The following is a 13,090-nucleotide window of genomic DNA, read 5'->3' on the forward strand; positions in this document are numbered from 1 at the left end:
TTCCTTCTGTCTAGGGAGTTGCTCGGCGGCGCGCGGCCTGCTGGGAAATGTAGTTCCCGGTTGAGAAGGCCGGGCTAGGAGCTCCGAGGCAGGCGCGCGGAGGGCAGGCCTGGAGGGGGCGGGTCCGCACGGGCCTCCCAGCCGCCCGCCCCGCCGGGGAGAGGTCACGGCGTGAGGCAGCCACCGCGATCACCGCGAGGTTGGAGCGCCGGGCTGCACTATGGCCTACTGCCGGCAGGAAGGTAGGAGGGCGGGGTACCTAGAGACGGCCTACGAGGGCCTGCAGGGAACAGGCGGATTGTGCGGCCCCCGCGCCCCACCACTGGTGCGGAAGATAGTCCTCGGACCCTTGCGTCGGGTCTCCATCCCCGCCGTACAGATGGGCAGCGGGGAGAAGCGAGGCGGTCCAAGGTCACCGTGAGGCTCGAACCCGGACGTCTGAGGGACCACCACGTGAGAGAGCTCTTAAATTAGGCCTGGGGGTCGGAGGAGTGCGAGCGCGCTGCCGCTGGCTCCTAACGGAGAGTTTATAGGTATTAATTGTTACTATGGCGCTTACCCACACCACGTGTTCCGGTTTGCGCCGCCCGTCAACAGTCCTGGAAAGTCGCCCTCGGCGTGCTCTGTGCTGCGGCGTGGAGTACCGCCCGAGGGGACCGGTCAGGCGCTGGTGCGCCCTAAGCCAGGCCCTGTTCATTTCCCGAGAGTAAACAGCGACCCAGAGGTGACTAGGCTAATGCCATGATGCCGGCAAGTCCGGAAGCTGGGGTTGGACCCCCGCGGTCTGATTCCAGAGCTGCCCAGCCTGGTGACCAGTGGATTCCAGGGAGCCTTCCGTTGGGAAGACAACCCCCCAAAAAAACAAAACTAAATAGGTTTCTGTCTATGGTCTCTCTCCTTGTTACCTCTCCTGGAACCCCAGAAGTCTCCAGGCCAGGGGTTCGAGGGCCTCCGCGCACAACCGCTAACTGGCTCTTTGTCCCTGAGCTGTCACCCAGCCCCTCCAAGGCCCAGTGTTCAGTCTTGTAAAATGAGAAGTAGGCCTTCCTTCCTTCTCCACATATTCATGAAGCACCTTTTTAGTGCCAGGTGAGGGTGATGGTGAACACCTGAGACTTTAAAGCTCCAGAGAGAGCTGGAACTCTCCCTGAAATTCTTTAATGAATAGTCTAGCTCCCTCAGGTCATTGAGGGACCCTTAAGCCCAGAGATGGAGGTGATCTACCCAAGGTCATGCTTAGGTAGGAAAACAGCTCAATCTAAAATGCTAGGCCTTTCCCCCAGTACCCCATTCTGCTTCCAGAACCCTCCTTCCCTGGGTCATAAAGTCATAATACTCACGATGTCTCTAATGAGTGCTATTTTAATTGATTGATATTTAACTCTGCCTTGAGCAAAAGTCCTCTGCTCTCACCGCTTTGTTAGAGAGTAGGTCTCTTGTTTTTTATTGCCTTCTGAGTCTACTTTACTTCATCATTTAGCAATTTTTTTTTTTGAGCCTTGTGGGCTTAATGAGGCCATGCAGATAAACAGACCCTCCTTGTCCCTGAGGATTTCTGGAAGTCCAAGGCAGGTGTTTATCTACCACCAAATGGTAGGTCATATCTTTTCCTGGGTCAAAGATCTCTCTTAGTATTGGGGGTGAGAACTGAAAGCATTCATTTTTAGGCCTTCCCTAGTTTTTAATATTATCCATGCCATGGCCCCCTAAATCCTAAAAAACTTCTTTTCTACCTAGCAATTCTTTCTGTTTCCCATGGGACTTAGAGAAGTGATCCCAAATGCCTGATTGAGGGCTTGTGTGATGGAGCCCCCACCTGATCCGTCCCCAGCTGGTCTCTAATCACCCACTGCTGACCAGCCACACTGGCCTCAGCTGTTCCCTTTGCCTGGGTGCATCCTTCCTCCAGGTCTTCCCACGGCTGCTTCCTCATCCTTTAAGATTCAGCTTCTCAGTAAGGTCTTTCTTGACCCTTTGTGTCTTTCACTTCCTAAACTATGAAATTACCTGATTTGTTTTGATCATCTTATTTCCTGTCTTCTAGCAGCATTTCCTGTCTTCTGAGAGCATTAGATGGGCCATACCCCTGGCACCTGGCACCTTTACCCAGTGAACCCGTGCATACGCTTTCCCTCTGTTCTAAGTGAATCACATTGACTTCAGGGGTGCCCTGCCCCTATCCCAGCCTTTGGAGTAAAGGCCTCAGCTGGGTGTTCAAGGTGTTGGGCAGTGTGGACCCAGACTAGCTCCCTGGCCATGGGTAGCACTGTTCTTTCTCTTCTAATGTTGACCCCGCTTCTGTTCAGCTAAACTTTATTGAGCACCTGTGAAGTACCAGCCACTGAGGCATGGCTTTGGTCATAGGTGGGCCATCTGCCCTCATGGCGTGGTGGGGGCTGGGGGGGGGGGAACCTTCCTGGGTTGGATGTGCTGAGAGATTCTGATGTGTAAAGACCCACACGTGTCCTGGGGAAAATGAGACCACCCATCCAAGGGTTTTTTTCTCTAACCTGCTTCATGGTGATAACCTTTCTCTGCTGGGGCGGTTATCAATTTCTCCATTCACGTCTTCAGCAAATACCGATTACCCACTATGTCTTGGGCACTGTTCTAGGCTCTGGAGATGCTGCAATGAATGGAGCAGACATTTCAATTTCAGTGGGGGTGACAGGTGGTAAACAAATATGTAATTGTAAGGTGAGAAAAAGCAGGTAAATGGTGATGGGAAAGGATGAAGGAGGATGGCATCTGAGCAGGAGGTATGAAGGCAGGGAGAAGGTGGCTGAGAGGGGATCTCAGTGTGTTCCTAGGGGGCAGACAGCCTGTGCAAAGGCCCTGAGGTAGGCGTGTGCTCAGCACATTCAAGTAGAAGCAAGGAGATGCTGAGTGGAGGGAGAAGTGGGGAGAGGGGGTCATGAAGGTGAGGGATGCAGGTCCTTCTGGATGTGCTTGGAGGCAGAGCCAGGAGGATTGGATGAGGGAGGCATGAGAGGAAGATGGGAGTCGGGGACAGAGGCACAGAGTAAAACTGCAGAACTGGGGTGTCTTGGTGTCTGAATGCTCTGTCAGTCCTTCTGTCACCAGCCCCACCCTGAAGTCCTGCTTGCAGAGTGACCTGGGGCCTCCAATTCCCAGTCCTCCCAGGTGTGTGGATGGGGACTGCTCTTCTAGACCGCACCTCCAGGGGCACTTTGGGGTCAGCTGTCTCCCATCTTTGAGGCAAGAGCAGTCCTCTGTTTTCCCCCTTTTGACATTGACATCTCAGCCTCCCATCTCTTCCAGATGAATGATTTTATGTCATTTGATGCCATTTAAAGTTACTGTGTTTTGGAGTTCCCGCTGTGGCCCAGTACGTTAAGATTCCGACTACAGGGGCTCAGGATGCTGTGGCAGTGGCACTGGTTCAGTCCCCACACCGGGAACTTCCATATGCTGTGAGTGCAGCTGTTAAAAAAAAAAAAAGTTACGTTTTGAGAGGAATTGCAGGTGAGAGCAGAAACTCACCTCACCTCCTTTGTGTAACCAAACTCTCTTGACTCTTGCCCCAACCGTGGAGGTAGGTGGGCTGAGCTGGTAGGTGCTTAACCTTAGCTCTGAACCCCAGTCCTGTTAGTGCTACCCTGAGCCAGGCCTCTCAAAGCTGGGCTTAACTCTTAGGCTTAGGGCTGCGTTTGTGTTCTTCTCACAGATGGTTTTGAGCCCTTACTGCAACTGGTCCATTAACAAACATGAGCACTGTCTGGGTACCAGGGTCAGGGATACAAAGATAGGTCCCTGCCCAGAAACCACAGTCACATCACCAACAGAACCATACTCTCCCATTGCTACGATATGAATTCGACCCCCAAAGTCCTGTGCTAAAATCCTAACTCCAGGGGTGATTGGTATTAGTAGGTGGGGCCTTTGAGAGGTGCTTAGGTTATGAGCCCTCATAGATGGAATTTGTTTCAGGTTTTTTAAAGGTTGGTTCTCCTATAGAGAGCCCAGCATCAGGGAATTGCTGCTTCCTGAATTGGAGAAATACAGTTTGACATTGATTTAAAATTTTTTCTTTTACTACCTCATGTAAACATCTAAGAAACAAGCTCTTAGGTGGCCTGTGGCCTCCATTAACTCTAAAACCAGACAGATGATGGACTCAATTCTAACAGCATTCGGTTTTTAACGTTATTTCAACCTGGTAGATGGTATTTGACCTGACACTTGAATTGCCCCCACACTGGGAACAACGTGCTTCTGTGCCAGCAGAGAGGTCCTTGCAGGTTACCATTCCCGTGCCACTGTCTGATGGCCACGGTCATCCAGGGCCAGGCTCTGACCAAGGAGCCTTTGTTGTGTGGCTGGGAAGTCACTGGCCCTCCTCAGTTGGGAGTTAATTTCACCCCAGTCCTTCTCTCCCTGGGCTGTAATCATGACAATTTTGACTCGGAACGCTTAAGAGGGCATAAAGTGGTGTATCCACATCCTCCCCGATATGCTTTTATCAACTTTTTTAGGTTATCTTGGAAGTGGAAAACAAGCATTTTTATATCTTACTTCACTAGAGAAGTTCCTGAGAAATGTAATGAGACACCCAGGCTAGCTGATTACCTAGTCCCCTAGGCGGCATCATCGTGAAACTTTGTTTTATCACAGTTGGGACTTGAGGGGCGATGAGCACTGTCCTTTTGTCGGTCCTGTGTCTACTCTCAGGCCTTCCTGCTGGGACAGGTGTGCAGTGAACAGTGTATAAGTTGCTCTGTACAAAGGAAATAAAGTAGTACCCACTTCACGGTGCTGGTGTGAGGGGTAAATGAGTGATAGGTGGGAAGTGCATTGCTTTGGGGCCCAAGTGTATAAAAGATGCAGTTAGGTTCTGCCATTAACGATTCTGATTCCAATCCCAGTATGTGGGTTTTTTCCCCACACCAAGCAATTCTCTGACACCAGCTGGGTGTCCTACAGTTCAACTCAGTCAGACGCTGTCTACCTGGAGAGAGTGACAGATAGGTTAAGGGCTCGGTCCTGCAACAACACCCCCTCCCTGCCCCCACAAACTGCAGCTGCCAGTCACGAGTCCAGGTTGTCTCTGCACTTTTGAACCACTGGCCGTAGATCAGAGGTGCCCGCGACCCCCTCCTAGGGTTACTTTGCTATAGTGGCTCACAGAACTCACAGTTTACACACTAGCTTCCTGGTTTGTTATAAAAGGATATGACCCAGGAGCAGCTGCATGGAAGAGATGCACAGGGCAGGGCGTAGGGAAGGAGCATGGAGTTTCCTGCCCTCTCCCCCAACCTCACATGCTCCCCACCCCGAGCCTCCCCCAGGCCTGTCTGCTTGCAATTTTGATTTTGCCGAGGCCTCATTACAGAGGTATCCTAGATGAAATCCTTGACTGTTGGCTGAGGGGCGGGTGAGACTGAACGCTCCTGCCCTCCAATCACAGGGCTGTGTCTCCTGCCAGCCAGTCACCTTATTAACACAACAGAAGACGTTCATGCTTGTCACCTGGGAAATTTCAGTGGCTTTAGGAACTCTGCTAAGCTTATAGAATCTATGTTTCTTACTCTAAATGACAGTACCACATCCTTCGATCCAGTGTGACCCATCCTTGGGGGGCTGTCCAGGAAGGTGCCTGAGAGGACTGGGCCCTATGGGAGGGACCGAGAACGTTCTGGGCAGGGTTGTGCTGGCCCGTGGTTCCCAGACCTGGTTGTGTCAGTCACTTGGGAACCGTTAGCAGTGTGGACACACAGAGAGCTTGATTCAGCTTCTGATGGCTGAGGACTGGCCTCTGGACCTCCCATACTGGGCCAGGCTTGCACCTCTTGCCCCTGGGCCTGAGACCAGGCCTCCCCACGGAGCTGGGCCTGGCTGAGATCTTGGCAAACAAAACTGTCAGCACCAAGTCGAAAAACTGTGTCAGCTTATTCTGCTTAGCACGCAGCACTTTTGCAGACTGCTTTTGAGTGCTTTGAGTACTGCCCAGAATTACCGAGGTCCTTGGGTTCTTGAATGTGCCCTGGCCATCTGGCCCCAGTCCTTTCCCAGGCCTCCTTCTTGGAGATGGAATGGGAGGTCTTCAGGAACAGGCCCTGGCCCTGTGCGTGCTGCGGGTGACACCCATGGCAGGCCCTGTGCAGGTGTGGGGAGGGCATAAAGCACCAAGTGCCTTCCCCTGTCCCCTCAGTTGTCCTTATGGCAGCATGTCCCTGATGTATACTGTCACCCCCACGCTTTCCCCAGGCCTCATCTGGAAATACTTCAGCCCAGCACGGGCCTAAAGCTTTCCTCCATTTCCCTCGGCGTCCCTGTGACTGAACTTTTCTAAATATAAAGGGCAAACAAAAAAGTAGAAAATAATCAGAGAAAATGCAGCAGATCTGGGAGAGATAACGTGTCTGCAGGCCCCTCTGCCCCCAGCGGCCGCTGACGAGGGCTCTGTCCAAGGGCACACTGGATGGTCTGCGTACATGCTGCCTTGTATCCCAGGTCTCCTGGGCCAGGGTGGGCGGTCACTGGGGCTGCTGAACTTGTTCTTGCCCCTCACTAGGTGGGCACCAGGAGCTTAGAAGAAAGCTTGATTCTAGGCTTCTTGGGGCAGGACTTTACTCATCCCTGGAGCATGTAGGCTCTCAGGACAGAACTGTTCTTGTTTTTGTGGGGTGGGGATTGGCAGTAGGGTGCGGTATAGCCTGGGGAGACAGAGCTGGGTTCAGATCACCCCCAAACCTTCACGCTCAGTGCAGGAAATGGAGCTCCTGCTGCCTCCTGGAGGGGAATGGCTGATAGCAGGAGCTGGCCAGCCCCATCCACCCGGGGTTGCAGACACCAGGCGGGGCCCTCAGACCAGGTGCCCCCACCCGCACAGTAATAACAAGCACTTGCTATGTGGTTAGCTGAAAGCCACAGGTTTTAGGAGGTGAGGTCAAGTGCTGGCTGCTACGAGATATAGGGGGTGAGCCGGAGGAGCCGATAGCTGAAGTGCTACCTGGCCATTTCCAGCTGGTTGCTTCTCAGTAGCCACTCTGGGCTTGGTTCTCTGTAGAAGATGGGCCAAAGGTCAGAAAGGTTAGCTGATGCAGGACACTCATGCCCCTTCCTGTATGCACCCAGCCTCCCCAAGGAGACCTCCTCCTGTAATATTGTGGGGGGTGCTCTCTGATGGTAGACTAGTTGGTTAAACAGTCAGAAAACTTGGGGGCTGAAAGCAGCTGCACTGACAGCATGGGGCGTCTTGTCTCCCACCCGAGGACACACACAGCACTGGGGACACCATCCTCTTCCTCCCTGTTCCAGCCACAGGCAGGCAGGGTGGGAGTGTTGTGTGAGCATCACCTCACTTCAGGGTTTCAAGTGGCACAGTCCTCAAATGGCTTTCCATGGCTGCTTGGGTTTAGGGCTGATTTGCAGATCCTGGCTGAAACATTTCTCCCCATTCTCCAAACACTAGGGAAGGATCGAATCATATTTGTGACCAAAGAAGACCATGAAACTCCAAGCAACGCGGAGCTGGTGGCCGATGACCCCAATGATCCATACGAGGAGCACGGTGAGTGGCTCCAGGGAGGGTGCCATGTTCCTGGCCACCGCCCTATTTCCAGGTGTCCTCTGGGCCACAGCCACCTCCGAGGACAATGAGTGTGACTCCCTCAGGTGCAGGGGCCCTGCATTTTCCAGCCCTCATCCCCTGCACTGCCCTGGTCATCAGGCCCAAACCTAGGACCTTCTCCTTTCTTTTGCCTCTTTTCCTTCTGAGTTTTTGCAGTGACTTAAGCTGGTTTGATGCTTCCCAGTGCTTGAGTTGGGGGCAAGTGTCAGGGGATTCCAGCTGGTACAGGTGACAGGGGCCTTCTGCTGAGCCCAGTCACCAGACTGAACTCAGGGACTTCACAGACCCTTGCCAAGCAGGCCGTGAGAGGTACACCCTCGCTCTGAAGGGTGGGCCACAGCTCCCTCCTCCCAGGTGCTCCAGCAAGCACCTAGTGTGGGAAGCTCAGTCGAGAGAGGGACCATTTTCCAGCAGCAGGACTCAGCTCTCCTGGTCTAGACTGCTGGACCCACTAGAACTTCCCCAGCCTGTGTGAGGCAGGTGTGTGTGGTGTTCATAGACAGTACTCAGTTCACCAGTCAGAAACCATCTCCAACACCAGTGACGATGGCTAACAAACCTCCCAGTGCCAACTGGGGGTAAGTGGGTGGAATAGCCAGCTGGCTGCAGAGTGTGGGCTCCTGGTTGGCACGTGTTCTCAGGACCCTTCGCTTGCTCCCATTACCACTCCTGGAGGGGGATGAGGCAGAGCTAAGGGGGCCTGGGCTGCACCCTGATGGGAGCTCTCAAGTCCTCATCCTTAGAGAAACGTCAGTCCGTGTGAAGTCCAGGATCTGCCTGTCTTAGGTCCATATTAGTCAAGCACTTTTCTTTAATTGATGGAGGCTGTGGGTCCTGCAGAACTGAGTCTTGTTCTGTTTGTAAAGGAGGACTGTCTGCCTGGAGACCCGGCACCTGCTCTGGTCCCACCAGCTTCACTGTCCCGCTTGTTCTCCCTCCTTCCCACCTCTTCACTGACAGTATATCTGCTTGGATCCTATAGGAACTAGCCATTGCAGTTCCTTCTAGTGAATAAGGAGTAAGGTGTGTGTGGTATTCATAGACAGCATGTAAAGCAAATAAGACAATTCTGAGGCCTAGGTCTGAGCCCTCAATTGCCAAATTACTAAGCAGACCAAGCAGGCCACCAAGTTGTGCCCACTGCCTGCCTCCAGCACCCAGCTCTGGCCGAGAGCAATGGGGAACGGCCAGGAGTCCGAGAGAAATGTGGGATTAATTTCCATCAGACAGTCAGGGGGCCCTGAAGACCAGCTGATTCCAAGGGAGGGTCGGAGCAGGCCCTAGAGGTGAGCTTGGGTGGTTGTGCAGATGGCCTGCAAGGAGCCACCTCACTTGAGTCCCTTTTCCCTGAGACATGAGGAACAGGCACTCTGTGGCCTGGGCTAGTGCTTAATATTGCTATTATAATCCATTATGTCCTTAGGAAACTGGTTGTGCAGGTTTGTTAGCCAATTTGAGCCTCCAGGGGGTGGCAGTGGCATTTGTTACGTTTCCAGCCCTGAGATCGCCTTAAAGGCAAGGGGAGGTGGGTCGGGGGGTTGGAGCTGGGCCTGGCTGTGGTCCCCACTGGGAGCGTACTGCCCCCAGAAACCTCCTGGGTTAGTGGGACCCACCACAGCAGGCCGCCCAAAGCACGGTGTGATTCAGCAGGGACAGCTTTGCATGTGCTCTGCAGCTGGGAGGGTAAGGGTGAGCTGCCTGCTGAGGGCCGGGCCCCCTGACCTCTCCACCACTGGCCCATTTTACAAGTGAGAAACTGCCACAGTGGCTTTGTGGATCAGTGAAGATTTTGGAGCTGGGTTCGACTGAGGCTTAAGATGGGGAGCACGAGTTCAGTGTCAGGCCTGTGTACTTCTCTGGGGTGAAAAGTCATGTGTAATCTCACTGGGCATTACAGAATCTTTCTTACAAGGGCTCCAGTTTCCATAGACTACTTGTAAGAAACTTTTACGTGAATCATGTTGTCACAAAGCTGAAAAAGAGCCATCATCTTGAAAACATTTTAGAAAACTAGGAAATACTATTTAGTTGTAAACAGGGTTTAAAGATAAGGAGATATACCCATCAAAGGGGGCCTCTGTAATACTGAAAATGAAAATCCACCTGTAACCCCACCTCCCCCAACACAGATGAACAATTTCACAGTTTGGTTAACATGGTTAATAGCCCTACAGCCTTACTGTTTTTACAAGAATGGAGCCACACTGCTCTGACCACTAGCCTTTTCCTTCCCACTGCGTCTTGAGCATCTCCAGCCTCGTTTTTACCAGTCTTCACCCTGCTGGGCTGAGAGCAGCTGCAGAGCCAGAGGGGCTTAAAAGGAGGGCACATGGGTCCGAGGTCCTGACCACCTGTGTGGAAGGAGGGCCAGTACCTCACTCCTTTAATGTTTGGGTTTTTGTGTGTTTTTTGTCTTTTTAGGGCTGCACCTGAGGCATATGGAGGTTCCCAGGCTAGGAACTGTAGTTGCCACTCTACACCACAGCCACAGCCACACCAGATCCGAGCCGAGTCTGTGGTCTACATCACAGCTCATGGCAACGCCAGATCCTTAACCCACTAATTGAGGCCAGGGAGAGAACCTGCATCCTCATGGATACTAGTTGGATTCGTTACCTCTGAGCCACAACGGGAACTCTGTTTTGGGGCTTTAAAAGGCTTCCCTTTAACCATCCTCATGGTGGCCTCCATTGTGGATGAACCCATTTCCCATGTGCGGTTCTTGGGGCCCGGGTACTGGGAATGTCGCACATGGAGGGAGAAAGGCACCAGTGGTGACAGCTCTGCAGCTGAGCCAGGAATGCTGGGCTGTGCCGGGCATTGGAACCAGGTCCGGGGTCGTGTTACTGCCATATCTGTGAGGACTGGACTTGGTTTTGCTTTTTCTGAAAACTTGCACAGCATCATCTCATTTTCTTGCCCATCTTCCTGTTGCAGGACTGATCCTGCCCAATGGAGACATCAACTGGAACTGCCCGTGCCTTGGGGGAATGGCCAGCGGCCCATGTGGGGAACAGTTCAAGTCAGCCTTCTCGTGCTTCCACTACAGCACGGAGGAGGTCAAGGGGTCGGACTGTGTAGACCAGTTCCGGGCCATGCAGGAGTGCATGCAGAAGTACCCAGACCTCTACCCCCAGGAGGAGGAGGAGGAGGAGGAGAGGCCGTCGGACCAGTCTGAGGAAACAGCTGCCGCTGAGGCCTCCGCAACCAAAGAGGAGGAGGGGTCGAGCTAATGAAGGCTGGGCTCGGGCTCGGGGCCCCAGCCTCCTTCAGAGTGACCTGAACCTCTTAGAAATGCCTTTCAGTCGCTCTCCAGGAAAGTGTCTTTCCCTCTGTTGTTCTGTGCACTGTAATGTACAAAGTAATTTATTGTGCTAATGGGGTCTTGGCCCCTTACCTGTACACTGAAGAAATGGGGTTGTGTGTATGCAGGTATCACGTGAACCCCTGTGAACCTGTCAGCCAGTTTAGCTTGAATCCTTTTCTCACAATGTCCTGGATTTTGCCATTTTGAAATAATGTATGCTGAATAATCTCAGCAACCAGAAATCATTCTGAGAGTGTCTCTTGTGAGTGAGCTGATTTATTCTGATTCATTGTTTCCCTTTTAGTAGATGTTATACCCCATTGGAAAATGAAACAGAAACAAAACATCTTCCTTTAAGAATGCTGGAGTGGGGCCATGCCTCACACAAGAGGCGGGATGGCAGACCTTGAGTGTTTGAGGAAGCAGTGCTTCGTTCCTAATACATTTGGTTTCTAGTTTTGCATTGAGCTCTATGTTTTCTGTTTTTGGAAAGCAGAGCTTTGGACCCTCTAAATGAATCCCTTTGTGAGTGATGAGGAAGGCTGGGTTTTGCTGTTCTTGTTATTCCAAAAGCCCTGGTTTGGGGCCTTGTGTTCACACTGGCTGTGCCTCAGCCTGTTCAGAGGCAGTGTTCTTGAGAGGTGGGGACCTAATTATTACCAAAGTAGCAGCCAAGAGAGGAAATGGTGTCAATTAAAAGAAAAACATGATTTTTACCTGATTTTAAATGTGTCCTTTGTTTTTACTAATTAAAAACGTTTTTGAGATAAGGAAATATAAATTAGGAAAAAATCAGTTTACATTCTTCTTTGAAGACACTGGTAGAGCAGTTTGAGTCTGTTCAAATTTGCCTCGTTGCATCCTTAAGAAGCCTCCACACACACACCGCTGCCAACCTCGCCATGTTGTACTTGTGAGAAAGGAGTCACAGCCCACACTCAAGAGGGGACGGAGGCAGGAGCACCAGAGGAGGTGTCAGTGCCCTGGAGCCTGGAGGCACAGCCTGCATGAAGAGTGGGGTCAGGAAGCTGTGACGCCCATAGGAACCCAGGACTTCTTTGAGCTGCATGCAGTCTTGCATGTTTAACATACTTTTTCAGAAATGTTTTGGTCAAGATGTCACCGATCTGTGACTGTCCTGGAGCCCATTCATTAAATGCATTCAGGGAGCCTCTATGGTCCATGTCCCTTGGAAGGGGCCCCAGCTGACCCCTGCCTGCGTGAAGCTATGGTCCAGCCAGGGGTCAGCATCTCCTGAAAAGCAGGAGGAGTGGTGGGTGTTTGCATGATGGCTCTGGGTCTCAAGGCAGACCATCTTCTGGCCACAGTCACTCTTACAGCACATTCTCAGACCGTTCTGCCACAATCTGCTTGGTCAGACAAGATTCCGTCATCCCACTTGTGGGTGGGGGCATTGTGATGAGAAAGCCCACTGCACAAGTGGCAGAGGGGATGGAGGTGGTGCTTTGGCAACTGGGGCTGCATGGTTCCTTTCTCAACTGCCACGGGTCCTTATAAGCAAAAAACCTTCCCAGGCTCCAGAGTAAAGAGAAATTCTAGGTGACTATTTATATATAGAAGACAGCAGCTCATGACCACACTGACATGGAAGTGCCCGCTCCCCAGAGTCGTGTGACTGTTTTGTGATGCAGGCAAGTGCAGTACATTGAATTTTAAGTCTTTAGTAAGTGCTGTGACTGCACAGATTTTAACTTCATGATGACATTTTAGCAATTCATGTCTCCAATGACTAGAAACTATACCTTACATAAAAATAAAAGATTCTTCACTCACCTGGAAGAATCAAAGAAGTCACACATGTCCAGGTAGTTTCACACATAACATTCCGGATTCTCTGGGCCTGGAGAGCTTCAGAAACACCCATCAGTGTGATGAGCAGACAGACTTCCTCCTTTGTTCACCTGAGCAGCAGAGAAAGGGGGCACTTAGTTCATCAAAATAAGGCACAAAGAAAGCAGAGTAGGGGCAGCTATGAGCCAGCACTTGAATCATTCTACATTCCTACATGTCTGAAACTTTCTGTAATAAAAAGTTAAAAAGCATATGCTAAGCAAAGGTGTTTAACACTTTGCCCCACACACCCACACCTACTCTGGGGAACAGACCTAGGAATAGGATTACTCTCTTGTAGAATATGCACATTTCTATGCTCTTTGATTTTCTGAATT

The 13,090-nt window shown here is 51.7% G+C and overlaps 1 protein-coding gene across 1 annotated transcript; it reads left to right on the forward strand.

The window, feature by feature from the left end:
* Window positions 1-48: 48 nt before the first annotated feature.
* CHCHD4 (coiled-coil-helix-coiled-coil-helix domain containing 4) lies at window positions 49-11,622 on the forward strand. The gene is given in 3 exon segments (NM_001243499.1): window positions 49-242; window positions 7,436-7,534; window positions 10,532-11,622. Coding segments are annotated over 3 exon segments (417 nt in total). The 5' UTR covers window positions 49-220; the 3' UTR covers window positions 10,828-11,622.
* The last annotated feature ends 1,468 nt before the right edge of the window (window positions 11,623-13,090 follow it).

The sequence above is a fragment of the Sus scrofa genome, chromosome 13 (assembly GCF_054392235.1).
Source record: "Sus scrofa isolate SSC_HxYL_T2T_F1_AM1 chromosome 13, Sscrofa_HxYL_maternal_Yorkshire_Landrace_v2.0, whole genome shotgun sequence".
NCBI lineage: Eukaryota > Metazoa > Chordata > Mammalia > Artiodactyla > Suidae > Sus > Sus scrofa.